The sequence below is a fragment of the Lissotriton helveticus genome, chromosome 1_1, assembly GCF_964261635.1.
Source record: "Lissotriton helveticus chromosome 1_1, aLisHel1.1, whole genome shotgun sequence".
In the NCBI taxonomy this organism is placed as follows: Eukaryota; Metazoa; Chordata; class Amphibia; order Caudata; family Salamandridae; genus Lissotriton; species Lissotriton helveticus.
The window spans coordinates 337,917,894-337,945,855 of NC_136057.1; the positions used below are offsets into that span (position 1 = coordinate 337,917,894).

Below are 27,962 nucleotides of genomic sequence, written 5' to 3' on the forward strand. Positions count from 1 at the left end.
AAACAGCCAGAAATCACCACAATCCAATGCCATCCATGATGTTTACATCAAAGAGAGTGAGACCACACCACAGGCACACTCAGTCCATGCACCACCACCACCCCTGGGCAAGCAAAAGGCCACACCAGAAGCCCCCCAAAAACGACAAAAAACAATAAAATCTGCACAATCCCAGCCCATCCATGGCCTCAATGGTGTTTAAATTCAAGAAGACACCCCTCAGAAACACTAGGCCCATGCAACACTCACTACCCCTGGGCATAAGGGATGAAAAGTAGGCAAAATCAGTGCAGGCCTCAGACACTGCCTCTCCTCAAAATGGCCCCCTTACACCCCAAGCACATGTTGCCTGTACCAGCCAGCACTCAAGATGGCCACCACCACCACCCACATGGCCAGTCCACATCAACAGTACACCCCCAAAAAACAGAAAAACAGCCAGAAATCACCACAATCCAATGCCATCCATGATGTGTACATCAAAGAGAGTGAGACCACACCACAGGCACACTCAGTCCATGCACCACCACCACCCCTGGGCAAGCAAAAGGCCACACCAGCAGCCCCCCAAAAACGACAGAAAACAATAAAATCTGCACAATCCCAGCCCATCCATGGCCTCAATGGTGTTTAAATTCAAGAAGACACCCCACAGAAAGACTAGGCCCATGCAACACTCACCACCCCTGGGCAAAGGGCCACACCAGCAGGCCCAAAAAAACGACAAAAAACAATAAAATCTGCACAATCCCAGCCCATCCATGGCCTCAATGGTGTTTAAATTCAAGAAGACACCCCTCAGAAACACTAGGCCCATGCAACACTCACTACCCCTGGGCATAAGGGATGAAAAGTAGGCAAAATAAGTGCAGGCCTCAGACACTGCCTCTCCTCAAAATGGCCCCCTTACACCCCAAGCACATGTTGCCTGTACCAGCCAGCACTCAAGATGGCCACCACCACCACCCACATGGCCAGTCCACATCAACAGTACACCCCCAAAAACAGAAAAACAGCCAGAAATCACCACAATCCAATGCCATCCATGATGTTTACATCAAAGAGAGTGAGACCACACCACAGGCACACTCAGTCCATGCACCACCACCACCCCTGGGCAAGCAAAAGGCCACACCAGCAGCCCCCCAAAAACGACAAAAAACAATAAAATCTGCACAATCCCAGCCCATCCATGGCCTCAATGGTGTTTAAATTCAAGAAGACACCCCACAGAAAGACTAGGCCCATGCAACACTCACCACCCCTGGGCAAAGGGCCACACCAGCAGGCCCAAAAAAACGACAAAAAACAATAAAATCTGCACAATCCCAGCCCATCCATGGCCTCAATGGTGTTTAAATTCAAGAAGACACCCCTCAGAAACACTAGGCCCATGCAACACTCACTACCCCTGGGCATAAGGGATGAAAAGTAGGCAAAATAAGTGCAGGCCTCAGACACTGCCTCTCCTCAAAATGGCCCCCTTACACCCCAAGCACATGTTGCCTGTACCAGCCAGCACTCAAGATGGCCACCACCACCACCCACATGGCCAGTCCACATCAACAGTACACCCCCAAAAAACAGAAAAACAGCCAGAAATCACCACAATCCAATGCCATCCATGATGTTTACATCAAAGAGAGTGAGACCACACCACAGGCACACTCAGTCCATGCACCACCACCACCCCTGGGCAAGCAAAAGGCCACACCAGCAGCCCCCCAAAAACGACAAAAAACAATAAAATCTGCACAATCCCAGCCCATCCATGGCCTCAATGGTGTTTAAATTCAAGAAGACACCCCTCAGAAACACTAGGCCCATGCAACACTCACTACCCCTGGGCATAAGGGATGAAAAGTAGGCAAAATAAGTGCAGGCCTCAGACACTGCCTCTCCTCAAAATGGCCCCCTTACACCCCAAGCACATGTTGCCTGTACCAGCCAGCACTCAAGATGGCCACCACCACCACCCACATGGCCAGTCCACATCAACAGTACACCCCCAAAAAACAGAAAAACAGCCAGAAATCACCACAATCCAATGCCATCCATGATGTTTACATCAAAGAGAGTGAGACCACACCACAGGCACACTCAGTCCATGCACCACCACCACCCCTGGGCAAGCAAAAGGCCACACCAGCAGCCCCCCAAAAACGACAAAAAACAATAAAATAAGCACAATCCCAGCCCATCCATGGCCTCAATTATGTTTAAATTCAAGAAGACACCCCACAGAAAGACTAGGCCCATGCAACACTCACCACCCCTGGGCAAAGGGCCACACCAGCAGGCCCAAAAAAACTACAAAAAACAATAAAATCTGCACAATCCCAGCCCATCCATGGCCTCAATGGTGTTTAAATTCAAGAAGACACCCCTCAGAAACACTAGGCCCATGCAACACTCACTACCCCTGGGCATAAGGGATGAAAAGTAGGCAAAATAAGTGCAGGCCTCAGACACTGCCTCTCCTCAAAATGGCCCCCTTACACCCCAAGCACATGTTGCCTGTACCAGCCAGCACTCAAGATGGCCACCACCACCACCCACATGGCCAGTCCACATCAACAGTACACCCCCAAAAAACAGAAAAACAGCCAGAAATCACCACAATCCAATGCCATCCATGATGTTTACATCAAAGAGAGTGAGACCACACCACAGGCACACTCAGTCCATGCACCACCACCACCCCTGGGCAAGCAAAAGGCCACACCAGCAGCCCCCCAAAAACGACAAAAAACAATAAAATAAGCACAATCCCAGCCCATCCATGGCCTCAATTATGTTTAAATTCAAGAAGACACCCCACAGAAAGACTAGGCCCATGCAACACTCACCACCCCTGGGCAAAGGGCCACACCAGCAGGCCCAAAAAAACTACAAAAAACAATAAAATCTGCACAATCCCAGCCCATCCATGGCCTCAATGGTGTTTAAATTCAACAAAACAGTTGTATCATGCACCCATAACCAACCCTGGTCCTACTGGATACTGTGGCTACCCACAATATAATTTATTTAATTTTCTGAAAAAGTTCCAAAATTGTACTTGCAGCAACTGTAATGCCCCAAACAAACTTACTTGTGAAAGTTGATTTCTAATCCAAAAGTGATCCAAAGACAGTCAAAAAGGCCTCAAATCCAAATATCCAGCAGCACCCACAAAAAGTAATCCTTCCAGCTCCAGATCCAAATGAAAGTGACCAGGAGATGGACAAAGCACTGGGAGGAGCCTGCTGGACAGGAACAGGAAGTTGGAGACTGTGGGGCACTTCCTTCCTCCCCCCCCCCCCAAAATGGACTCCTTGCAAAAAAAAAGGCCATGCAAATGTCAACCTGAGGAGTGATTCTGATAAAAATCATAATTTTCTGAAGGTTTATCCTGTTTGCTGGTGATTTTCTTGTGCGAAATTGCAAAATCTCTATTTCGCAAGTGCGAGATTGTTCCTTTCCGCCGCAACTACGTGTTCGCAATTGCGAACTCTCGCGAGGTGTGCTGTGCAAGGTGGCAAGCCGCGAGTACGTATTCGCGGGCGACAAACTCCCGCGGGAACACGCAGCAAGATCTAAAATGGCGCGTCACTCGCAAAGAAAAACAACTCGGCAAACGCTAAAATGGCGGAAAGTGAACGCCGTGCACCACGCCGCGCGCCGCAACCAAGCAAAAAATCCGCCGCGAGCGGATTCACGGATTTTCGACAAATTCGCGAGCGTTCGCGGATTGCGAATTTGCCGAAAATCCGAAAAATCCGCGAGCGGAGCGGATTTTACGCCCATGCTTAATCAACACCTCCTTCGACACCGCCACCTTCCCGGAGAGCTGGAAGCACGCTGAACTCAGCGCTCTACTCAAGAAGCCATCAGCCGACCCCACCGACCTCAAGAACTACCGCCCCATCTCGCTGCTCCCGTTCCCTGCAAAAGTCATCGAGAAGACCGTCAACAAACAGCTGGCCGCCTTCCTCGAGACGAACGGATCCCTCGACCTCTCGCAGTCTGGCTTCCGGGCCAACCACAGCACCGAGACCGCCCTGATCGCAGCCACCGATGACATCCGAGCCCTGCTTGACAACGGAGAAACAGCAGCCCTCATCCTCCTAGACCTCTCCGCGGCCTTCGACACTGTCTGTCACCGCACCCTAGTGCAGCGCCTCAGCAACGTCGGAATCCAGGAGAAGGCACGGTAGTGGATCATCTCCTTCCTCGCCGGAAGGACACAGAGAGTTCGCCTCCCCCCGTTCAGATCAGAAGCCACCGAAGTCATCTGCGGCGTCCCTCAAGGCTCCTCGCTCAGCCCAACCCTCTTCAACGTCTACATGAGCCCCCTCGCAGACATCGCACGCCAGCACAACCTCAACATCATCTCCTACGCCGACGACACCCAGCTGATCCTCTCCCTCACCAACGACCCCGCCACCGCCAGAGCCAACCTACACGAGGGGATGAAAGAGGTAGCCGAATGGATGAAGAACAGCCGCCTGAAACTGAACTCGGACAAGACGGAAGTCCTCATCCTGGGACCTTCACCCTCCGCCTGGGACGACTCCTGGTGGCCCCCCGCCCTAGGCAGCGCACCCAAACCAACAGACCACGCACGCAACCTGGGCTTCATCCTGGACTCCTCCCTCTCCATGACCAGACAAGTCAACACCGTCTCCTCGTCATGCTTCAACATCCTGCGCATGCTACGTAAGATCTTCCGATGGATCCCCACCGAGACCAGGAAGACGGTCACCCAGGCCCTCCTCACTAGCTGGTTGGACTACGGCAACTCCCTCTACGCCGGAACCACCGCCAAACTCCAGAAGAGACTCCAGCGGATCCAGAACGCCTCAGCACGACTCATCCTGGACATCCCCCGTCGCAGCCACATCTCCGGACACCTGAGAGACCTGCACTGGCTCCCGGTCAACAAGAGAATCACCTTCCGTCTCCTCACCCACGCACACAAAGCCCTACACAACCAAGGCCCAGGATACCTCAACAGCCGCCTCAACTTCTACGCTCCCAAACGCCAGCTTCGATCGACCGGCCACGCCCTCGCCGCCGTCCCCCGCATCCGAAGAGCCACCACAGGGGGACGGTCCTTCTCCTACCTCGCCGCCAAGACATGGAACTCCCTCCCGACCCACCTCCGCCTGACCCAGGACCACCTCGCCTTCAGGAAGCAACTCAAGACCTGGCTGTTCGAGCAGTAGCGGACCCCCCTTCCCTAGCGCCTTGAGACCCTCTGGGTGAGTAGTGCGCTTTATAAATGCTTTTGATTGATTGATTGTTTTGTACCACTTTGGTTCCCTCAGGTGGTTAGGGCAACTCAGGTTAATTCTTTTCCTCCAGAGATACTGAGCTTTGTTTTCCACCATTCTGGAATTCCTGTTCCAACTTCAAACACTCCAAGTCATCCTGGCATCCCTACTGTTGGCGACGGACATTCATATTTAGTACCTGTATGCTGATTGTCTGTGGGCTAGTCACGGCCTCTCATCTTCCATCCCCTGATAAGCCATTCTACTATTGCTCACAAGACACAGTGGGGCCGATTCACAGAACTAACTTAAGACAAAATCCTAAACTTACTACTTTTGGTATTCACAGAAGTTAGGATTTTGTCTTAAGTTTGCCTTAAGACAAACTCAAGGCAGACTTAAGTTAGGATTTTGTCTTAAGTTTGTCTTAAGTCTGTAAGTCTGTCTTAAGACAAACTTAAGACAAAATCCTATATTCTGTGAATATCAAAAGTAGCAAGTTTAGGATTTTGTCTTAAGTTAGTTCTGTGAATCGGGCCCAGTATCCTGTTGCACGGCAGTATACCTAGATTTATTACCTCTTGTTTTATAGGATGACGAGGGTTACCAGCTAGTCAATTGCAGGCTGAGGTACCTTGTCATATGCCTTTCATCAGTTATACTCAGCGAGCCGAGGCAATTAGGGAGTGTTCTTTTCTCTCTAGCTCCATTCCCATTTTTCCCCTTGAACAGTCACTTCAGATAATCAAATTCATTAGGGGCCATGTTTATCAAGGGTTGAGTTGCTTTTGCACCATGCTGCATGGTGCCAAAGCGACGCAACCCTTGAAATGTGATTTATCAAGCCTCGAAAGGCCCTGAGTAGCTTGATACATCTGGAGTAACGCAGTGCAAATTGCTGCGTTGCATTACTCTGCCCCATGGAGGCGTTCCCAGGGCGTCACGTGGGTGTTCCCACGCAACACCCATGAACTCTGCTGCATACCCAGATATACCATTACTGCTAGACCTGGGAATGGGCTAAAATGATATGCCTTCCCAAGGGGAGTGTAGCGAGGAGTAATACCTTCATTTATCCCCGTGAATGTTTCTTTATACCTGTGCTTCATTCTGCAAAAACCTCAGGGGATTGTTTTGTGAATGAAGATGCCCCTTCCTGCACAAAAATAATCAAGGGTGCCTGCGTTGGCGCCGGGCAGCACATTGTGCGCCAGCACTGGAAAAAGGAAGGATTGCTCGGTATTGTGGTAAATTTGGTGCATTCCTGCACTTTCCCCATAATGCAGTGCAGGAAGGTGACTTGCTGCGCAGCATTGCTATTTGATAAATATGGCCCGAAATATCTTATTTGACTGAAAGAGGAAAGTGTCGGGTTAGCACTGGAGTTCCTGGCCTGAATTCCAGTTGAACCCTGACATGACTGCAGAGGATAGGACTCTTAAGTTCTAAATAAAGGCATGATGGGAAAATGCCAGGTGTACACACTGTAAAGGGAAGTGAGACGCTGAAAGAGCAGCTCGAGCCTGAAGCTCAGCAGGACCATTTCAAAGATTCCACAGGGGGCAAAGAATGGTTGTATTATGTACCAGAAATAACAATGAACACCTTTTTATAGAGTTGATGAAATTGGCTATGCATGTTGTTCATGATAAAGAAGAAAATGACTGAAATGCACTATCTGCTAATCAATGAAATTACAGAATGTTTAAATTCCTATGAATACATTTTATTTAATATTTAACTATGGAAATACAAATATTTTCCTCAATAATGGATATCAAATTTTGAATACAATAAAAAAATTATTTGGTGAAAACAGATTGTGCAATATCCCCACACAAAGGGGTACATCTTGATTGTTTTCTCAATATGTTACAGACTTTGATATATGAATCAATAAAGAATCGCGTTGGACTTCGTTTTTTGACATTTTTCAGGTCAATGATTGATCTAAATCCTCCTGATGGCTTCTGACTGAGAACAATATTGAACAGACTCTGAATCTTCACTATCTGCCTCGCACCATTATCCTGGACATAATGTGGTTCTTCGTTCAAGAACTGTGCCCACGTTGGACATCTTTGTACTGGCATAAATCAATAGCACAAAAGAACTGAACAAGAAAAATGGATTCCACTACCTGCTGTATCAAACTATCATACAGCGTAAACCAGCTAGTGGAAAGCTGCAGATAACTGATCAATGAAAGCATCCCTTTGGAGTGAACTATAAGGTGATGACCTGTGACCAGGCTCTTCTTTGAATAAGGCACCCAGAGCATGTAGGTCCTTCATGAGTGCATTCTGAGTGCATCTAGGCCCAGATTTAAAAACACTTTGCATCAGGTTTGTGTTCTATTTTTAACGCAAACTTGATGCAAACTATTGTGGTGGAATTTACAATCCAAGGCAAATTGTGATATGTGTTGTACTGAAACCCAATGGAACGTAAAGCTGCCTTGCGTTACTTTGCATCAAGTGGGCATGGGTTCTTACACAATTCCTTATCTACAAAGAATTGTTGACAGGGATTTGCACCACAATTCTGCATCTCCTCGAGGCAGGCGTAACAAGGAGAAATGTGTTAATTTCGCCTCATTTTTCCCACTTTGCATGAGTGCTGCCTGGTACAAAGCGGGAAATGCCTTAACACATATGATTTAACCCAGAAGGGGCCCTTTCTAGCAAAATATCTATGCTATCCACCACACAGACACCCTTGCACTGTGGCTCAAGGGTGTTTGTGTTGGCTCATGGCAGCCAAAAGTGCACCAGTGCAGGGAGAGAGCAGAGGAAATATGGCGCTGTTCAGCTCTCTCCATTTCACGCAACGCAGTGCAGCAACTTATCTTGCTGCGGAGATTGCGTGACATCTTTGTAAATCTGGGCCCTAGTTTGCAAGCTTTCAATCAAGTATCCTTCCTGGTGACTATGGTTTTCCTTGCGACTGTTGGTAATGACCACAGACAATCACAAGTTGAAGCTGAGAGGACCTAAACCTAGCTTTGCAAGATCTGCCATGTTAGTTCAGGCAGTTCAGATGCCCATGTCTATCCTTTTCTGGAACTCGGATACCCAGCTCACTGCCTTTGCCTGACTGGCTACTTTAGCAATAGGTGAGCACTAGGTAGAACTACCTGTTTCTGCTATGCTGTACTCAGCAGTTGAGGCAATGCTTCCCCAGCTAAATCACAGGGTCGGATGGGCCAAGGAACCTCTCTGTGTCCCTGTGTTCTCTTTAAAACCAGACTAAGAAACAAGTTTTAAAATACATCATCACACATAAAAAGTGAAAAATCTTACCAGCTTTGATTTACTCAGAAGTACAAGCAAGATGACAAGGACAGAAGAGACACAGAGGGTCATTTAGACCCTGGCGCCAACTCGCCCCTCCAGGGTGACAGATGTCACTTCCGTCACCCTGGAGGAGACCGCCTGCCCTATGGGCAAACTTCCCTGATGGGTATCTCTACCCTGTAAAGGGACCTGCCACTCCAGCTGCTCCCTTCACCACACTGAAGGTAGGCCAAGTGGAAGTCATGTTTGAAGCGTCTGCTTGGAAAAATGATTTTATTTAATAAATGAATTCCCAAAGGGAGAGTTTGTTTTCACAATGCAAAGTAATGGGACAACGTGCCAGGGGGTTTCTCCCTGCACGTGGAGGGCATTATTCATTTTCCCTGCTATTTTACATTTCTACATGGTGACTATGGGCAGGAATAAAGATTGACGGTCGCCCCCCCAAACTGCGAGCCGACCTTCAGGATGACCCGGCACCCCAGTGGCAGATGAGCCACCAGGTCACAGGCTTACATAAGAGTAGGCTCTGCTGGTTTAAACCTGGCACTTGCCCCAGATCTGAATGAAGCATGGGAGCCGTGAGTTCGGCAGATGGGACATGTGCAACACTTTTGGACATGCCCAGCTTTCACCAAACTCTACACCTGCCCCACAGTTTTGGGGAAAGGAGAAAAAATGAAAGGAGCAAGACTGACAATTCTACGAGGATAGAAAAGGGTGAAATCTTTCTTGATAATACTAAAAAGAAAATGGGGTGCCATCCCCTGGGCCCAGTGGTCTCATATTGTGAGAGGTGTGATGTGGATGAGGGGATGATTACTATTCAAGGGGCCGATTCACAGAACTAATCTGAGATAAAATCCTAAACTTACTACTTTTGGTATTCACAGAAGGCATTTAGTAGTAGTAAAGTTAGGACTCCTAACTTTACTACTACTAAACTGAGACAAAATCCTAAATTTACGACTTTCGGTATTCTCAAAAGGCATTTAGTAGTATTAAAGTTAGGAGTACTAACTTTACTACTACTAAATGCCTTCTGTATACACCAAAAGTAGTATGTTTAGGATTTTATCTCAGATTAGTTCTGTGAATCGGCCCCCAACTTTCCCAAAAGTGCTCTCTTTATTGTTTGGAAGAGACCAGCAAAATCTTTCTAAACAAATCTCTAAAATGTAACCTCTTGTGACTAATGAAGACGTTTGGATACATATCTCTGGTCTCCACCACTCCATTTCATCCCCAGCGTACACCAGTGCAATATTGTGGTGTGACATTGATGTAAGAGCAGTACAGATACAACTCATGAGCTCCAGAAGGACACGACTAGAGGGTGTAGGGTGCTGGAAGAAAGAGAAGGAAAAGCACAACTGATTGAGGAGTATCAGTAGCACAGGGACTGGAGCACTGCACCGGGCAGTGTCTATACCAGGAGAAGAGCAGTAGATGTTCGAGTGGGAGAGGCGCAAGAAGAAATGAAGTGGAGCGACTGGGGATAGTGTGGGAGTAGATCAAGGGAGGATAGACTTTACGACTATGGGTAAAGGAAGGTGGGAAGAAAAAGAAAGGAAAAGGGGACAGTATCCTTTCACTGTAGGTTTGTTCAGGACAAGGTCAGTGTCATAAAGCCCGCAATCCTTAAGAGAGGACATACAGATACCAGCTTCTAAATAATAATAAATCCATACTAGCAGGCCATTGTCTTGCATGAACACGAAAAGTAATAGTATAATCGTATTATTAAAAAAGGTATGTCAGCACAACGGTTAAAGGGCATGGGGGCTAACATAATAAACTTAGTAGCACTAACAAACAAGAAGGACGATGAAATAATAGTTAGGTGGTGATGGGACAAGTATCAGCAAGGAAGGATGGATGCCCTGGACGGAGCCGCGTGAGTTCAGGTGTGGAGGTGTCAGAACAGCAGGATGTTGCAATACATCACCAGCATGGGTCAGTGGCATGGTGGGTTTGGGCGTCAGTAGGACGAGGGTACAACAGAAGTATCATGAGGACGGAAGACTAAAACCAGTGAGATAACATTGACAGTGGAAGTAATATAATGGAAGTTCTACTAAAGTAGCACAGTAGAAGTAATGAAGGGGAAGTGGAAGCAGAATTGCAGATACACGTAAGATCACTGAAGAAATGTTGGAATTGTATGATAGGAGATATGATTGTCATCAAAAAAGATGGTGGGGTTCATAAAAGCACATTAAGTGGCTGTGGTTGTAGTTTAATGAGAGAAAATTTGAGTAGCATATTGGAATGGGGTTTGGGTAAGGAATGTGGAGCGGGCAGGAGAACAACATGAAGAAAGGGCGGGAATGTGGATGTAAAATAAGGTAGGTAAGAAACTCACAATTCTGGGAGTCAGGGAAGCAGCCAACGAGTACAGTGGCGGATGTGTGAACATCACAGGGGGGCCATGGTGAGAGTGTGGCAAGCTGAACCAGGCGTTATAAGTGTAACAGAAGACAGTGAGAAAGCATAATAAAACAACAGGTGGTGGGCACAGGGGAAGAATAAAAGGATTATCCGCTTATTTCTTCCACCTTGAGGGAAACTGCAGTTTTTTTTCTTTTTTAAGATTGTCCCTTTTATTGCTTAATAGTTGTAGAAGGAAACTTCATGTACAGCACAGTCTCCAAGTAGTGGTCATGTCTAATCTTAAACATTTTAAATGGAAATAAAATGAACTACAATTGGTTATTTACAGAACGGTTCAACTATACGGTTAAGGATGTTGATATAACATAGCGGCATTCTGTGAAAATGCTGAATGGGCTGCCGCCCCTTTTACAGGCTAGCTGGCCACTACACTGCCACAACTTTGGTCGATTCACTTCTTGCCACACATTAGCAACGCCTCCCATTGTCACAAGCCCTTACCTGGAGTGCTCTTCCCTTTGTCTCTATAGGCAAGCAGAATGCCGAGAGGGCGCAGACTACACAGACGGTGGCGAACAAGCAGAGGGCTCCAACTACAGATGTGCTCATCAACACCTGCAAATTAGAGAAAACACATGAGTTCCTTGGATGGTCCCCATGTTTATTGCACTGTATGTGTTGTCCTGTACACTGATCAGCAATTTATATTTGACTTCCATATGGATTTTACCAAAACATTCTCTTTGACCATCATCTGCATGAGTCCAGCATCAACTACACTTTAACCAGGTGCAAAAAATACCCTTCTTCATGGTAAGTCATGTTCTGTACTGGAAAAGAGAAGGGCCTCTTGTCAGACAGGACTCTCAAAGGGACTAGAGGTGTTTTTGGATTCCAATGTGAAAGACAGCTAGGTTTCCTAATGTACTTTCATCCTTGCTCAAACAACAACCAGACACTAGTAAATCCTAGACCTTTATCACGTACTCCTTATAAACTCCTACTCTATTGCAGTGGGAGAGGTGTGGTGCCACGGCCAGGGCGACTGACGCTGGAATCTGGGGATCACGGTTCGATCCCCGGCACCGGCGGCAGATTAGCCCAGCACCATGTGACTCTGGGCAATAGCTTGCTTAATCTTCCAGACGGCCCCCAGCGCCTAGAGGTCAGCTCGTCATGAGCCACGGCACTCAGGTGCTCGCGCCCGTTCCAATGGAACGTTCAGCACAGCATGGGAATCAGCGTGCGAGCGTTCCATCTAACGGGCGCGGTCATGACAAGCTCAGCTCGTCATGAGCACCGGAGCGCCGTGGCTCATAAGTCCAAGAGGTTAACAAACAAACACATGCAACTTCTCTCTTCCATGGCAGGAATAAAGCGGCACCACCACAATCATGGAAACAATTCTTCATTTTTCTTTCACTAACAGTGAAAAAAAGGGGACAGCCAGATGCCTTTAACATGCATGGTAAGTATTATGAGTTAAGTGAACTCCCCCCCCCCCCCCAAACACACACACATACGCACACACATATATATGTCTATATACCCCTTACTATTCCTAAACCCTAAATTTACCCTTACCCCAATCCATAAAATTACACTTACCACCCTTTGCCACTTCCCACACATAAAACCCTAAAATTACCTTTGCCGCCCTTTATCACTACCACCAATAAGCCCTAAAATACCCTAACCACCCCATAATGTTAAAATTACCATTAACACCCTTTAGCACTACCCACACCAAACCCTAAAACTACCCTTACCACCCTTTACCACTACCCACCTCCTTGTACAGTGCACTGACACCCATTAGGACTAGTCTGCACTCAACAAGCATGGACATATAAAAATAGTAATAATATGTTGCATCCTAAATCAGGCTATTCTCTGATGGTCTGATGGTCTGAATAACACCACTCTCTATACCACTCTTCCAACTTACCATAATTACATATCATGGGTCCAATCCCTATGGAACCTAAAATCAATGGTAGAAAAACGTCTTGACGAATATCAAGCTGCGAACATGTCTCCAGTTCTTCAGAATGGTCTCCACGCACTAACACATTCTCTATTTCCTGGGTAAGATTCCAACCCAATTTCCCAACCTGGCTGCCATTCCAAAGATGCCTTCGGGGCATATTATCAGCAGCCAGCGATAATTATCGCTGGCCGCGCTTTGCGATAGATTTTTTATCGCAGGAAATTATCGCCATGCAAGCGCTGTATCAACAACCCATAGCGCAATGGCAATAATTATTCCTGTGATGGCGGTGTTTTCCACGGAACATCACTGGTTTTCCAGCAATGTTCCCTGGAAAACAGCGATAACCTTGCTAATATGACCCTGTGGTCGTATCAGCATAATCCACCCCTATGTTGTTAATAGGTAAGTCAGGATTTTAGCAGACGCTCGTTTTTGGCGAAAAACGGGGTTTTCGCCCAAAACTAACGTCTGCTAAAATCCTGAGGGCCACCTTGTAAATATCGCAATGTGCATTTCGCGATAATTTACAAGGTAGTCCATCAGGGGTACGTCCAGTGACGCCCACTTTGCATCTCATTAGAGTTGTAAAGAGAGGCGTCGGCAAAACGGCTGCTAACATGCGCTAATGCATTTTAGCAACGGCTTGCAAATAGGGCGATAAGATTATCTCCGCTTTTTTGGCTTTTAAAGCCAAAAAAGCGGAGAAAAGGCCCTTGTTGATATGCCCCTTCCATTTTTAAAAGTCTTCTCTGTGGATTGAAATGAAAATGCCATCGTCGACATATCTTACCTCCAAAGCTATGCTCTACATTACATAATTCTGTCCATTATAAGTGAGTCCATTATGTTCTATCACTGATGTCAAGTCTTCTGACTTGTAGTTGGCTGCCTTCACCTGACTCACCTCTGATCAACTTGTGTTACATCCACCTTTTCCTAGTCCTTCAGAAACTATTTTCCCTTTGCTAAGTATTGGAACACAGTAGTAATTAATACTGTAACCATCTTTTGTACAGTCCGCTACAATCCTAGGATGTATCTCTGACTGATCCCACTGTCTCTTTGGATGTATCTCTGCCTGATCCCACTGTCTCCTAGGATGTATCTTTGCCTAATCCCACTGTCTCCAAGGATGTATCTCCACCTGATCCCACTGTCTTATAGGATGTATCTCCACCTGATCCAACTGTCTCCTAGGACGTATCTTTGCCTGAACCCACTGCCTCCTAGGATGCATCTCTGCCTGATCCCACTGTCTCCTAGGATGCATCTCTGCCTGATCCCACTGTCTCTTTAAATGTATCTCCACCTGCTCCCACCGTCTCCTAGGACTAATCTTTGCCTGATCCCACGGTCTCCTAGGATGTATCTCTGCCTGATTTCACTGTCTCTTTGAATGTATCTCCGCCTGCTCCCACCATCTCCTAGGATGTATCTTTGCATGATCCCACTGTCTCCTAGGATGTATCTTCGCCTGATCCCACCGTCTCCTAGGATGTATCTTTCTCTGATCCAACTGTCTCCTAGGATGCATCTTCGCCTGATCCCACTGTCTCCGAGGACGTATCTCTGCCTGATCCCACTGTCTCCTAGGATGTAACGGTGCCTGATCCCACTGTCTCCAAGGATGTATCTCCACCTGATCCCACTGTCTCATAGGATGCATCTCCGCCTGATCCCACTGTCTCCTAGGATGCATCTCCACCTGATCCCACTGTCTACTAGGATGTATCTCCGACTGAGCCCACTGTCACCTAGGATGTATCTCGGCCTTATCCCACTGTCTTCTAGGATGTATCTCCACCTGAACCCACTGTCCCCTAGGATGTATCTTCGCCTGATCCCACTGTCTCCTAGGAGGTATCTCTGCCTGATCCCACTGTTTCCTAGGATGTATCTCCACCTGATCCCACTGTCTTCTCTACATTAAGCTACAAAAGCTACTTCTGGACTTTGCATTCTCATCCACGTCCTCCCTTCCAATTGTTCTTCTGCCTGTCATCTGTGCCCACCTAACAGATCCATTCTGCTGTGAATACCAAACAAACATTTTGAATAAAAAATGCAGCATTTTCTGGTTGTCTTCTACACATTTTCTCCCCACCAAGGCTTTACAAAGCTATCCCTGCATTTTGTTCTTTCAATGACATTTCCTAAACATTTTCCTTTGCCTGCCTTTATGGATATTTTTTCTGCCTTTGTCCTCTAGTCACCTTCCCTGCCACTCTGTGCTTTACTTCTCTGTCCACCAGTTGGTTCAATTCCTGTGAGCTTTGGAATATTCAGTCCCCCAACCTCCACTTACTCCTGCCCTCTCCCTTGAATACCATAATAAAACAAGGATTGTTGTAGGACATTGCAGAGAGAAGCACTAATTGATCCTGAACAGCTTACTTCTCCCCAACATTTAATTTTACCAGAAATTGCTCTGTACTTTACAAGTAAGTAAAAACTTAGGAAGATATAACATAATATGTGATCTTTGTTTTGATACAGGCTTCAAAGTCGACAAAATATCTAACACAGGAATTTGATAAAAGAATTCACAAATAAAACTCTTATGGGGATATTCTCAAGAACGTGTGATAATTTCAGCAAAATTAGCTTTACGCAACTCTTCATATCGCAGTCTATTGTGTGAAAATAACGTCGTGTTAACTAAGTATTCACAACACGGCGGTACCATGCGATAGGCCCACGACAATGCATCAAGTTTCCGCGATAAAGCCAACGCGATGCCGCAAAAATGTGAAACACGAATGCAAAAAAAGTTGCGATGAGGCCAATCTCGATACAAAAAGCAGCGAAAACCAGCAACAGGCCTGAAAATCTCACATGTCATGCGGGAAAATGCACTATAAAAGCTACTAAAAGAACACACCAAAAACAATCCAAAGTGCGTAGCACCATGAATGCTACCGGACAGAGTACAGAGGTCAACGTGAACCCCACAAGCCCCCAGACCACCAGCAAGGAACAACAGGGTCAGGGAAGGCCAAGGGGGAGAGGAAGACGGGGTGCAGTTCGCAGGAAAACCAGATCAGCGTCACAGAGGTGACAGAACACTACCATCAACTGACACACAATTAGACTAACGTGAATGCAGCCGGATTGTCGAGGTGGTCAATGGAGGAGGCCAAGAGGCGCTGGCATGATGTGAAAAGCCAAACCAAGCACAAACCCGCTGCAAACAGGAAGGCAGCAACAGCGACAGGAGGTGGGTGTCCTGCGCCACAGGAGGAGCTTGAGGAAATGGTGGCCACAAACATCAGTGTGGAGACGGTGCAAGGAGTTGGGAGTCCGAACACAGCCAGAGAGGACCTGACAACATCAACAGAGTGAATAACGACCAGGGACTGGGGGGCAGAGGGGAGATGGGCACAATGACACACATGCACAACGATGTGTAGCACAGTGCACACCCACTATTACCCTTTATCATGTCCCTGATCCCCATGGCACACTGCAGCACACACACATAGCAATTACTGCACATCCACATTAACGACAATGTGGTACAATGTGCAACCCCGACACAGCAGAACAAAGGACACAACTAGCTCCGCACATGCACAGGAACAGGCCAACTACATCTAACAGAGCAGGAACTGTGAGATGGAAATGTACGTGTACAACCTCACATCCGTCATGTAGTCCAAATGTCCACTGTCCTGCATCAAAATCTAGCACCTCCCAAACAGTCACAATGTACATTGTCATACAGTCTCCATGTAAACAAGAACAATGCGCCAACATACATGTCAACACAATGTCAACATGCATCGCCCCTTCACATTGCAGAGGCACAAAACACCTACAGCAGAGCAGAGCAGGCACCTTATCAGTGATGCTGGAGAGGACCACCACACCTTCGACACCGATGCCCTACAACGGCTCATGGACATCCCAGGAAACCCCCACCAGGACCAGGGCAGCCACACTACATAGAGGAGAACCCAGCCCCTGCACAGACCACACCGCAGTAAGCACCCGCCAGCACGGCTGGCTCCCAACACTTCACCGAGCCACACATGACATTCCAATGCCAGGTGTCCGAACCCATGGAAGCCGAACTAGATCACATATGCGGGTGTCTAATTCCCTTCAGGGACCACCTACACCCCACAAAGGAGACCCACACTGCGACAGAGACAAATGCATTTGCACATTTCCAGTACTGAACCACGCCCAGAGGTACGCTATTATCATTCACACACCCATGATGGAACTGTGTACGACGGCCCAGTCCACTCCTCTTACGTATTTAGTGGGTGACGACAAAGCTACATGTCTAAGGTCTAACCCGCTGCCTGCGGTGACATGTATTTGTCTACTGTACACAGCACAATGTAATGTTGTAGGGCCCGGGGTCCTAATGCATACATTATGACCACATGTACACACTTAGTTTGTGGAACTGGCTACGGGCACATGCGCCTGGCCCCTTTATTGGCAGGGCCACATGTACAGTGACGCCTGTGATGGATGTGTGTGTGGTGAGTGTAAGCCAGCCCTCACTGAATTTTTGGTGCTGGCAACAACTTGAATAGTGAACACCATTAAAACAGTAACTGAAAACACCTGCATAGCAGAGACAACTGTGGAGCATCATGGAGGTAGCCGGAGCAAGTACAGAGGTCATCCAAAATGCACACAGATGTGTCTGTGAGTTGCAGTGCACTGAGGTTGGGGCACTAGAGCTGAGGGCGCTCATGTGAAGAAATTGTCTAGGATTGTGTCCCTTCGGGATATACCTGATGCAGCTGCAGTGGGGTGTGTTACACCTGCATTATCTTCCTCATCACAGTCCCAGGTCTCCCATACTGCCTGAGGTGGCATTGCTGCGTAACCTCCCCACAGCACAAAACTCAATCAGTGATGGTCCATGGGTTGCAGTGCACTGAGTTAGTGGCACCTGGAGTGCTGAGCAGGGTATCAGGCATCCATGACAGGTTTGAGTAACTCCGTCAGTCTGCCAGTACGACTGTTTCGACTCTGGCAGTTGGTGGTGGAGGTGGTCCTGGCGGTGGTGGTGTGTGCCTTCTACGGCGATGCGACATCTGGCACGGTCAGGACTTGATTTGATGTGTGAGCCCTGGTGGACCACATTTGAGGCCGGAGGCAGCGGACAACGCAGAGCCACATACACATGGTGTTGATGACCCCAATGCCATCGTCCCAGAGGCCATCCAATATCTCAGAAGACAGGGTCCCTGACTTGAGCTGCACAGTTAGTGGCCCAGGATGCACAGCGGCCGCACAGGCACAACGCCACGGGACGGTGATTTGCGGTGCACTGAGGTAGGGCCACGCGAACTGACCGAGCCCTCTTCGATGTCCAAGGGGAATGTGGCGGTGGGTTGCGGGGGACAGTGGAAGGTGTCCTGCAGGGCATGATACAGAGGGCAGAAACAATCCGGAAGCGGCAAATTGAGGAGTGGAATGCTACAGCCTCGTCATTACCAGCACGTCGGTATCAGCTACATGAGGATAAAGACAACCCCAGTCCATAGACTCGGACGCCACCAAAGATCAACCAGAGAGTGTTCAAGAATGTTGGGGAACAGACTTAGTGGCACCGGGGCTGAGAGGGGATGCAGTCTGCGATAATGCCGGTACAATTATATGAACACTGCCATTGCTAAATCAAGATCCAAAGTCCCAAATGTGTGACCTACTCGACCGCAGTGTAGGCCGGAGGCAGCGGTCAGCAGTGGCCCACAGCCATGTGTCGTTGGCTCGCGATGCACAGAGTTAGTGACACCTGGGCAGTTGTCAGTAGTGTTCGATCACCTCTGTAACGATGAACCTTTCATTCCTCCTGACTGAAACGCATCATCCTCTTACATCTCTCCTTGCGTGCAATGATATGTACTCTGTCATTGAAAAATCAAGACTCAGTTCCAAATGTGTGAACGACTAGTCCGCTGTGTATGCCGGTGGAGTATATCAATGAGAACGGAGTGCTGCGAGCCTGTGTCGCATAGGCGGTGATGGTCTGAGCAGGCTGCCAGGGTCACGGCACTCGGGCTTGGATCTTGCACCGGCACGTGGTGGGCCCTCTTCGACACACGCCGGTGTCAGCAGGTGAGCAGTGAGGCCTCGGTACGCCGGGGCGGGCAAGACGGGTTCGGGGCCCAGCAGCCGGGGTGCAGCAGGTGCACAGGATCACAGGCAACACTGCTCACAGTGATGGCATCGGCGTCATGGTGGGCTGAGGGGCGCCGCCATAGCAGAGACGTTGGGCATTCCGGAAGAGAGCCACTCCCAGAGCTGCGTGCTTTTTATTCACACCCCTACACTGGCCTGGCGTGCGCCGGGCCAGCCCACTCCGCTCACGCTTTCAAGGGGGGACGTAACACGCTACATTTCCGCGAGCTTCCCCACTGGCTGGGGTGACATGGTTGCGTCCACTGTCCACCACACTCCAAGCACCAGCGATGTATGTCGACATGGATATGTGTGTGGTCTGCACACTGCAGTCTGGCCATCACATCCACGCCACACTTGGCCTTGTGTACCTTCTCATTCATGTGTCACTTGCCTCCTTTGCACATGCCTGGTTCCCACCTCTACCTACATTCTGCTATTGTGTCGCTGAGGTGCCTTGCCGTTGATGGCTTATGTGCATGGCTGGCCCAGGTTCCCACAGTAGGTTGTGCTATCATGTCTGGTGGGTGGACATGTGGTTTGGCATGTTGTATGTGAGTTTGTAACATGTGCATTCCCAGTGTTGTGAGTTGCATGATTGTTGAGTTGAGGTGTGTGGTGAGTTCATTTGGTACTTAGCAACGAGCAGTGCATTTCCGTAGGTACCATACTGGTAGCGCTGGTTGATGACGCACTGTCGGAAGATGTACAAATCATTCTAACTGCCTGGGTAGTTGGCGTCGATGTTGGTGGTGATTCCCCAGTGGTCCACTATTGCCTGCACATTGATGGAATGTGTGCGCTTTTTGTTGCGGTTATTATGTGCAGTGTTGCCAGAGGGCACAAGTAGGACATGTGTGCAGTCGATTTTCCTGCGCAGTGTGGGGGCAGTATAGATAGCTGATGATGTCATCCAAGACCGTTGTGAGGAACTTGGATAGGGCTGGCTGTGAGACTCCTCCGACTCTGGCAGTTGTTGTTTGGAAGGTACCAGTGGCCAACACGTGCAGCACGGCCAACAACTTTGTCTGAGGTGGGATGTTGGTTATCCGCTGTGTTGGTACCATCAGCCTGTGGGCACTGGGTGTCAGGATACGGAGGATGGTTGTCCCTTTGAGCCTGTGGTGGGCAATGACATTCTCTGGTGTTGAGTCTGTGAGGTTGCTGTGTTTTCTGAAGGTCGCTGTCTTTGTCTGCGCTGCCTCAATGTTGGTCCAGGGGAGGGGGGGGGCATTAGGGGTCAGGGGTCCTGGGGGTGGTGGCGGTGGGTGTTTCGGTCCTCTTGGGTGTCCGGCCTGCATGATCTGTGGCTCCATGGCATCTGTTTTCTTCAGGTTTGTCTCTGGCCAGCTCTCCCTTTTCTGCTGCAGGCTGTCTTCTGACTTTACACCAGGTCGGAGCAGGTGTTGATTTCCTGCAGCTAACGCGCCTTATGGCCTTTTGTGGTCTTATCGATGATCTGGCTGGTTGTTAAGAATGTTGTGACGTGGTGTTGTTGTGTGTTTTTTTTGCATGGGAACACCTAGTCTGCATCTCATTAGCAATACCTGCTGGGGTCATCTGTGGCAATGTTTTTTGCGGCTGCTATCGCAGGTAAACTGGTGATATGGGCTGTTAGCACCTGCTTGTAAATGGGGAGATACATTTTTTCGTGACTTTGGCTGCGATAAAGTGCTGATAACTCGGCGATAGCTCCTTTAGAATATGCCCCATACTTTTAAAAATCTTTTATTGTCTATCATGTGTATGCTTTGTTAGCATGTATATTATGAATACTTTTCTCAAATGTTCCTAAAATGGTTTGTTGACGTCTTTGAAGACTGTATCAAATCAGATAATAATCAGTCAAGAAAGCAAATAGTAGAAACAATGATTAATGCCCTGGCACAGAGAGCAGGCTTTGAAGAGCTTAGGGTGCCAGTTTGGGTAGCGTCCACTAAATCTCGGCTATAAGGAGACCTACTGTTACCCTGTAATGGCCAGTTTTCATCAGAGCAAAACAGTGTGCTACGTGGTACGTAGACACATCCCTGTGTGCGGGCACACTTGTATAGTTCAGCGTAGCTGATTCAAATAAAGTTCAAATGAGAAGGTTTCGGAGTTTGTATATATTTGATAAGTTTCACAAGTTCATTGTACAATAGCGTTTCATCACGCCATGAAATCAATTGAGTGTAATCCAATGGTATATTTCAAAACATGCTCCAATGCATTTCGGACTCACACAGTCCTTTATCAAGGAGCGCTGCGGAAGGATACAACAAAAGCAATTTAGATCAACGAAACAGGCAGCTGTAAAGTTTGTGCACATGCGGTGAGGGAGGTGTATGTGGATTTATCATCCGTGAATAAGATAATGAAAGTATTAAACACAGTGGGTGCATGCAGATTAAAAGAGGGTGTTGCGTTTGCATGCATTCATTGGACTTGAAGTCTTAAACAGCGTGAATACGTGTAGATGAAAACAGGTAGTTGGGTTTACATGCGTTAATTGAGATGAAAGGGGTGCGTTGGAGTCGAGCGGTGTGTGTCATAAGTTAATAAAATCGACAGTGGCTTGTGGTTTAGAGACAAGCGGGTAGTTAAGTGAAACGGGGTTAGTGGTACAATGTGAAAGTGTCTTACGCTTCCACATAGATGTATAGCTCACGTCGGTGCTGCAAAAAACAGTGAAAAGATCGTGAGATATTGTCAACAAGCAAAATGCTTGTGTGAGAGATGAGTAACCGGCATTCAATCGCGGTAACTTACTGTGGAGGTTTCAAAAAGGTGGACTACGTGTCTCGAGCTTCGCGGGGATACTGCGGAGTTCGAGGGGAAAGTGTGTGATGGTAGAAATAGAGAAAAGACACTCGGATTGTAGGGAAAATCAGAGCGGCCATCTTGTAATGGTGAAGGCACAGGACCAAGATATAGTACAGCAAAATTACAAAACACAGGTGGCTATAACAATAAGAATGCAGAATAAGGATGCAAAATATCAAACGGCCTTGTTACAGGTAGCAACTTAGTTCAGTCCGGTCGTTAAGCCCAAATGGCTTCAAAGATTGAAGTTTATAGATCCACGACGTCTCACGCTGTAAGAGAGTTTTATTGTTGTCTCTGCCCTCGCTGTGGGTGACCATTTCCAATACCAAATATTTCAACTGGGCCACACTGTGATGCGCCTCGTTGAAATGCGTTGCCAGGTTAGATTTGGTGTTCTTGGTACGAATATTGGATTTATGTTCATTAAGTCTGATTTTAATTTTCCTGCTGGTTTTACCTACGTAGATCTTTCCACACAGGCATTTGAGTAGGTAAATCAGGTTAGCTGAATCACAAGTAGCGTCTACTTTTAGGTTAATCTCAAATCCTTTCATAGGATGGTGTATAGTGTTACCTCCAATGACATTGTTACAGTTGTTACAATGATAACAGGGACGTGTGCCTGTATATTTCCTCGGCGTGTCAGTGGGTTTGGATAAGATTTCTCTGATGTTCATTGGTCGGTTGTAAGCAAAGATCGGGGGTTCTTTAATTTAATTTGCATTCTTATTGTTATAGCCACCTGTGTTTTGTAATTTTGCTGTACTATATCTTGGTCCTGTGCCTTCACCATTACAAGATGGCCCCTCTGATTTTCCCTACAATCCGAGTGTCTTTTCTCTATTTCTACCATCACACACTTTCCCCTCGAACTCCGCAGTATCCCCGCGAAGCTCGAGACACGTAGTCCACCTTTTTGAAACCTCCACAGTAAGTTACCGCGATTGCATGCCGGTTACTCATCTCTCACACAAGCATTTTGCTTGTTGACAATATCTCACGATCTTTTCACTGTTTTTTGCAGCACCGACGTGAGCTATACATCTATGTGGAAGCGTAAGACACTTTCACATTGTACCACTAACCCCGTTTCACTTAACTACCCGCTTGTCTCTAAACCACAAGCCACTGTCGATTTTATTAACTTATGACACACACCGCTCGACTCCAACGCACCCCTTTCATCTCAATTAACGCATGTAAACCCAACTACCTGTTTTCATCTACACGTATTCACGCTGTTTAAGACTTCAAGTCCAATGAATGCATGCAAACGCAACACCCTCTTTTAATCTGCATGCACCCACTGTGTTTAATACTTTCATTATCTTATTCACGGATGATAAATCCACATACACCTCCCTCACCGCATGTGCACAAACTTTACAGCTGCCTGTTTCGTTGATCTAAATTGCTTTTGTTGTATCCTTCCGCAGCGCTCCTTGATAAAGGACTGTGTGAGTCCGAAATGCATTGGAGCATGTTTTGAAATATACCATTGGATTACACTCAATTGATTTCATGGCGTGATGAAACGCTATTGTACAATGAACTTGTGAAACTTATCAAATATATACAAACTCCGAAACCTTCTCATTTGAACTTTATTTGAATCAGCTACGCTGAACTATACAAGTGTGCCCGCACACAGGGATGTGTCTACGTACCACGTAGCACACTGTTTTGCTAGGATTATTGGACGTATTTTGGCTAGTTACGTCACCTGTTGGAGCACCTTTACCCTCCTTCAACCCACCGTTACTGTCTCTTACATTTTGTGTTCATTCCCATACCCGCTGTGCGCCTAAGCCTCGTTTCTTGGTTCTACATCACCTTTTACTGCCTGGTAGGCTGGCAGCACGCCCCCTGGATCATTTTCTAAGATGCAATATGATGACATCTCTAAATCCACTGAAGCACATGCCGAAACATTGGCATTCGATTCTGATGCAACGGAAAGGATCTATGCATTGATCAACGACGATCTAACCCAAACACCTTCTAGCAGAACGAAGGAACAATGTATCAAACAATTACTCTATTTGTCGAAACGCCGTGTAAACCAAAAACTTCACGCGAACACACTTATTAAGTACCATAAATCACTTCGTATTCCCCGCGGCCTCCGTATTGCGTTAAAGCCTTCTCTATGCAAGAACTCTAAAGCTTTCCTTGAAAGATGGTACGCCATTCTAAACAAGTGCAGCCTGGACTTAATCTTATTAATCATCGAGGAATTGTCGGGAATTCTCCAAGAACTGTCTTTGGAAATAACCACCGCAGAAAGTGAACTCAAAGACCTTATGACCCCTGAGGAATTTGGCACAACGTTGGAAGACATCAACAGACAGATCGACCGTCACACCAGGGAAATCAATGAACGAAAGTTACGCAAATTTCGGCGTGACACCCTAGACTATAAGCTTGGGGAAGTTTATACTTGGGCGGAAGTCTACGCTCAACGACGAAGAAATAAACCGTATTCCCAGAACACTGACACCTCATCTTCCGACAGCGACAACACCAACCGTCCTCCAAGACACCAACCAACGGAACGCACAATCTCTAAAGATCGACCAGCACAAGCATCTACCTCATCTACAACCACCACGGAGCCTTTTTTAGAGTCAGGCCCAGACAGAACCGACGACCCAGACGGGGTAAAGGAACAAACAAAAAACAACGGAAAGAACCAACCTCAAACCAAGCCCAAAACGAGGAAGCATCGTTAGTCATAAACATTTCCGACACCAACCTTACACCTTATGAAATCAAAACATTACAAAAGGGGATGTCATTTATCCCAACCAGCAACACTAACCTTCTTGAACTGGAAGTCAGTACCTTTAAGCTTACCAGGAAGTTACGACTAAAACATTTTTTTGAAAAAGTTTTGGAACCTGTTGTGGAAACCAAACCGGATCAGCTACTTGGCCTACGACCTACAATTAACTACATGCCCCCAAGCAGCCATAAGAGTATTGACAATTTTGAAACCCTAGTTCGACAGGATATCGCTAAGATCAATTACAAGAAATCCAAACGCAGGAACATTACCAACAAAGACCAAGACACCTTGAAGAATATCGCCAACAACAAAACAATCAAATGTTTGAAAGCCGACAAGGGTGGCGCCTTAGTCATCCTCAATGCGGACCTCTACACCCGTAGAGCCAGAGAACACGTCTTCGACGTTGATACTTATCTGCCACTTGAGGGTAACCCCACTAAGGAGTATAAAACGATGTTACTCAACATCATTGATAAAGCCAGAGAAGATGACGTCATCGACGATAGAACCAAGCGATACTTGATTGTTGATCATCCAAAAAGTCCTACTCTCACCATGCTGCCCAAAATACACAAAAACTTGATGGATCCACCTTTTCGCCCCATCGTGTCCACACGAGGGTCAATCCACGAACCAATCGGAAAATTTATTGACCGCTACTTACAACCTATGGTGATTAACTTAAAAAGCTACACTCGTGATACCACTGACTTTATCAACAAATTAAACTCCGTCGAGATCAAGAATGATGAACAAATACTATTATGCACCGCTGACATCAAGAGCCTATACACCTCTATTCCCCATGCCGGGGGAATTGAAGCTATTGAATTAGCTCTATTAGAATCGAACATTGCAGACCCTTTGAAAACCTTCATTCTAGAACTTATGGTTTTTACTTTGTATCATAGTTACTTTTGTTTTGAGGATCGTTGGTACTTACAAATGTCCGGGATGGCAATGGGCAATTGCGCCGCGCCGACATACGCAAATATCTACATGGGCAACTTCGAACTCAACCACATTTTGACGAATGTGGATTGGAATGACAACCTCAAACTTTACGCAAGATACATAGACGATCTTTTCTTCATTTGGAAAGATTCCCGAGAACATCTGGAATCAGCCCTATCCACGTTGAATACTAAAGATGACCGGATCGAGTTCACCTGGAACATCTCAGATAAAGAAATCACATTTTTGGACGTATTAGTGAGAATCACCTCAGATGGCATCGAAACTGACTTGTACCGCAAGGAAACCGACCGCAACAACACCCTGCTATACAGTAGTTTCCATCAAGACTCTTTGAAAAGACACCTCCCATTCAGCCAGATGCTGAGAGTCACTCGGATAGTATCAGACGACAACAGAAGAGATTCCCAAATTCAAACCATGGCCTCTAGGTTCTCCACCCGAGGATATCCCGAAAACATCATCAAAGAGGCACGTGATAGAGTACACACTATCTCCAGAACAGAAGCTCTGAAAAGCAGAAAAAAGGATCCCAATCCTAGAATGACATTGGTCTCCAAATTCTCTACTGTGAGCAAAATCTACAAGAAAATCATACTAAGACACTGGCGGATTTTGTCGTCGGAACCAGATTTTGGTGTTCTTTTTAAAGAACCCCCGATCTTTGCTTACAACCGACCAATGAACATCAGAGAAATCTTATCCAAACCCACTGACACGCCGAGGAAATATACAGGCACACGTCCCTGTTATCATTGTAACAACTGTAACAATGTCATTGGAGGTAACACTATACACCATCCTATGAAAGGATTTGAGATTAACCTAAAAGTAGACGCTACTTGTGATTCAGCTAACCTGATTTACCTACTCAAATGCCCGTGTGGAAAGATCTACGTAGGTAAAACCAGCAGGAAAATTAAAATCAGACTTAATGAACATAAATCCAATATTCGTACCAAGAACACCAAATCTAACCTGGCAACGCATTTCAACGAGGCGCATCACAGTGTGGCCCAGTTGAAATATTTGGTATTGGAAATGGTCACCCACAGCGAGGGCAGAGACAACAATAAAACTCTCTTACAGCGTGAGACGTCGTGGATCTATAAACTTCAATCTTTGAAGCCATTTGGGCTTAACGACCGGACTGAACTAAGTTGCTACCTGTAACAAGGCCGTTTGATATGTTGCATCCTTATTCTGCATTCTTATTGTTATAGCCACCTGTGTTTTGTAATTTTGCTGTACTATATCTTGGTCCTGTGCCTTCACCATTACAAGATGGCCGCTCTGATTTTCCCTACAATCCGAGTGTCTTTTCTCTATTTCTACCATCACACACTTTCCCCTCGAACTCCGCAGTATCCCCGCGAAGCTCGAGACACGTAGTCCACCTTTTTGAAACCTCCACAGTAAGTTACCGCGATTGCATGCCGGTTACTCATCTCTCAAGTCAAGTCAAGTCAAGTCAGAGAATTTATATAGCGCACTACATACCCAGAGGGTCTCAAGGCGCTTAGAAAGGGGAGGAGGATTATTTGTCAAATATCCACGTTTTGAGTTGCTTTCTGAATGCTAGGTGGTTCTGGGTAAGGCGAAGGTAAGCGGCGAGTGAGTTCCATGTTTTAGCAGCCAGGTATGAGAAGGATCTGCCTCCCATGGTGGTCTTGTTGATGTGAGGTACCGTGGCGAGGGCTTGGCTGGAAGAACGTAGTTGGCGGGAGGGGGTGTAGAAGGACAGTCGTGAGTTGAGGCATTCTGGTCCGATGTCGTAGAGTGATTTGTGTGCGTGGGTTAGCAGTCGGAAAGTGATCCTCTTATTGACGGGTAGCCAATGGAGGTCTTTAAGGTGACCAGAGATGTGTTCGTTGCGTGGGATGTCTAATATGATCCTGGCTGAGGCGTTTTGGATTCGTTGGAGTTTCTTCTGGAGTATAGCGGTAGTGCCTGCGTAGAGGGTGTTTCCGTAGTCCAGTCGGCTCGTGACCAGAGCATGGGTGACTGTTTTCCTTGTTTCGGTGGGGATCCATCGAAATGTTTTTCTGAGCATGCGAAGAATGTTGAAGCAGGAAGAGGATACGGCGCTGACTTGTCTGTTCATTGATAGTGAAGAATCCAGGATGACGCCTAGGTTCCGTGCGTGGTCTGTCGGGATGGGTGCTTTTCCGAGGGCTTCCGGCCACCAGGAGTCGTCCCATGCAGAGGGGGATGTACCTAAGATGAGGACTTCTGTTTTGTCTGAGTTCAGTTTCAGACGGCTTTGCTTCATCCATTTGGCAACTTCTTTCATTCCT

The 27,962-nt window shown here is 47.1% G+C and overlaps 1 protein-coding gene across 2 annotated transcripts in view; it reads right to left on the reverse strand.

Moving 5' to 3' along the window:
• The window catches only part of SVOPL (SVOP like), a 509,809-nt gene that overhangs the window by 48,816 nt on the left and 433,031 nt on the right, over window positions 1–27,962 (reverse strand). For both annotated transcript variants that reach the window (XM_078672922.1, XM_078672864.1), the window contains exon 15: window positions 11,450–11,563. In XM_078672922.1, coding sequence (XP_078529048.1) covers window positions 11,450–11,563 — 114 coding nt within the window. The remainder of the gene's footprint in view (window positions 1–11,449; window positions 11,564–27,962) is intronic.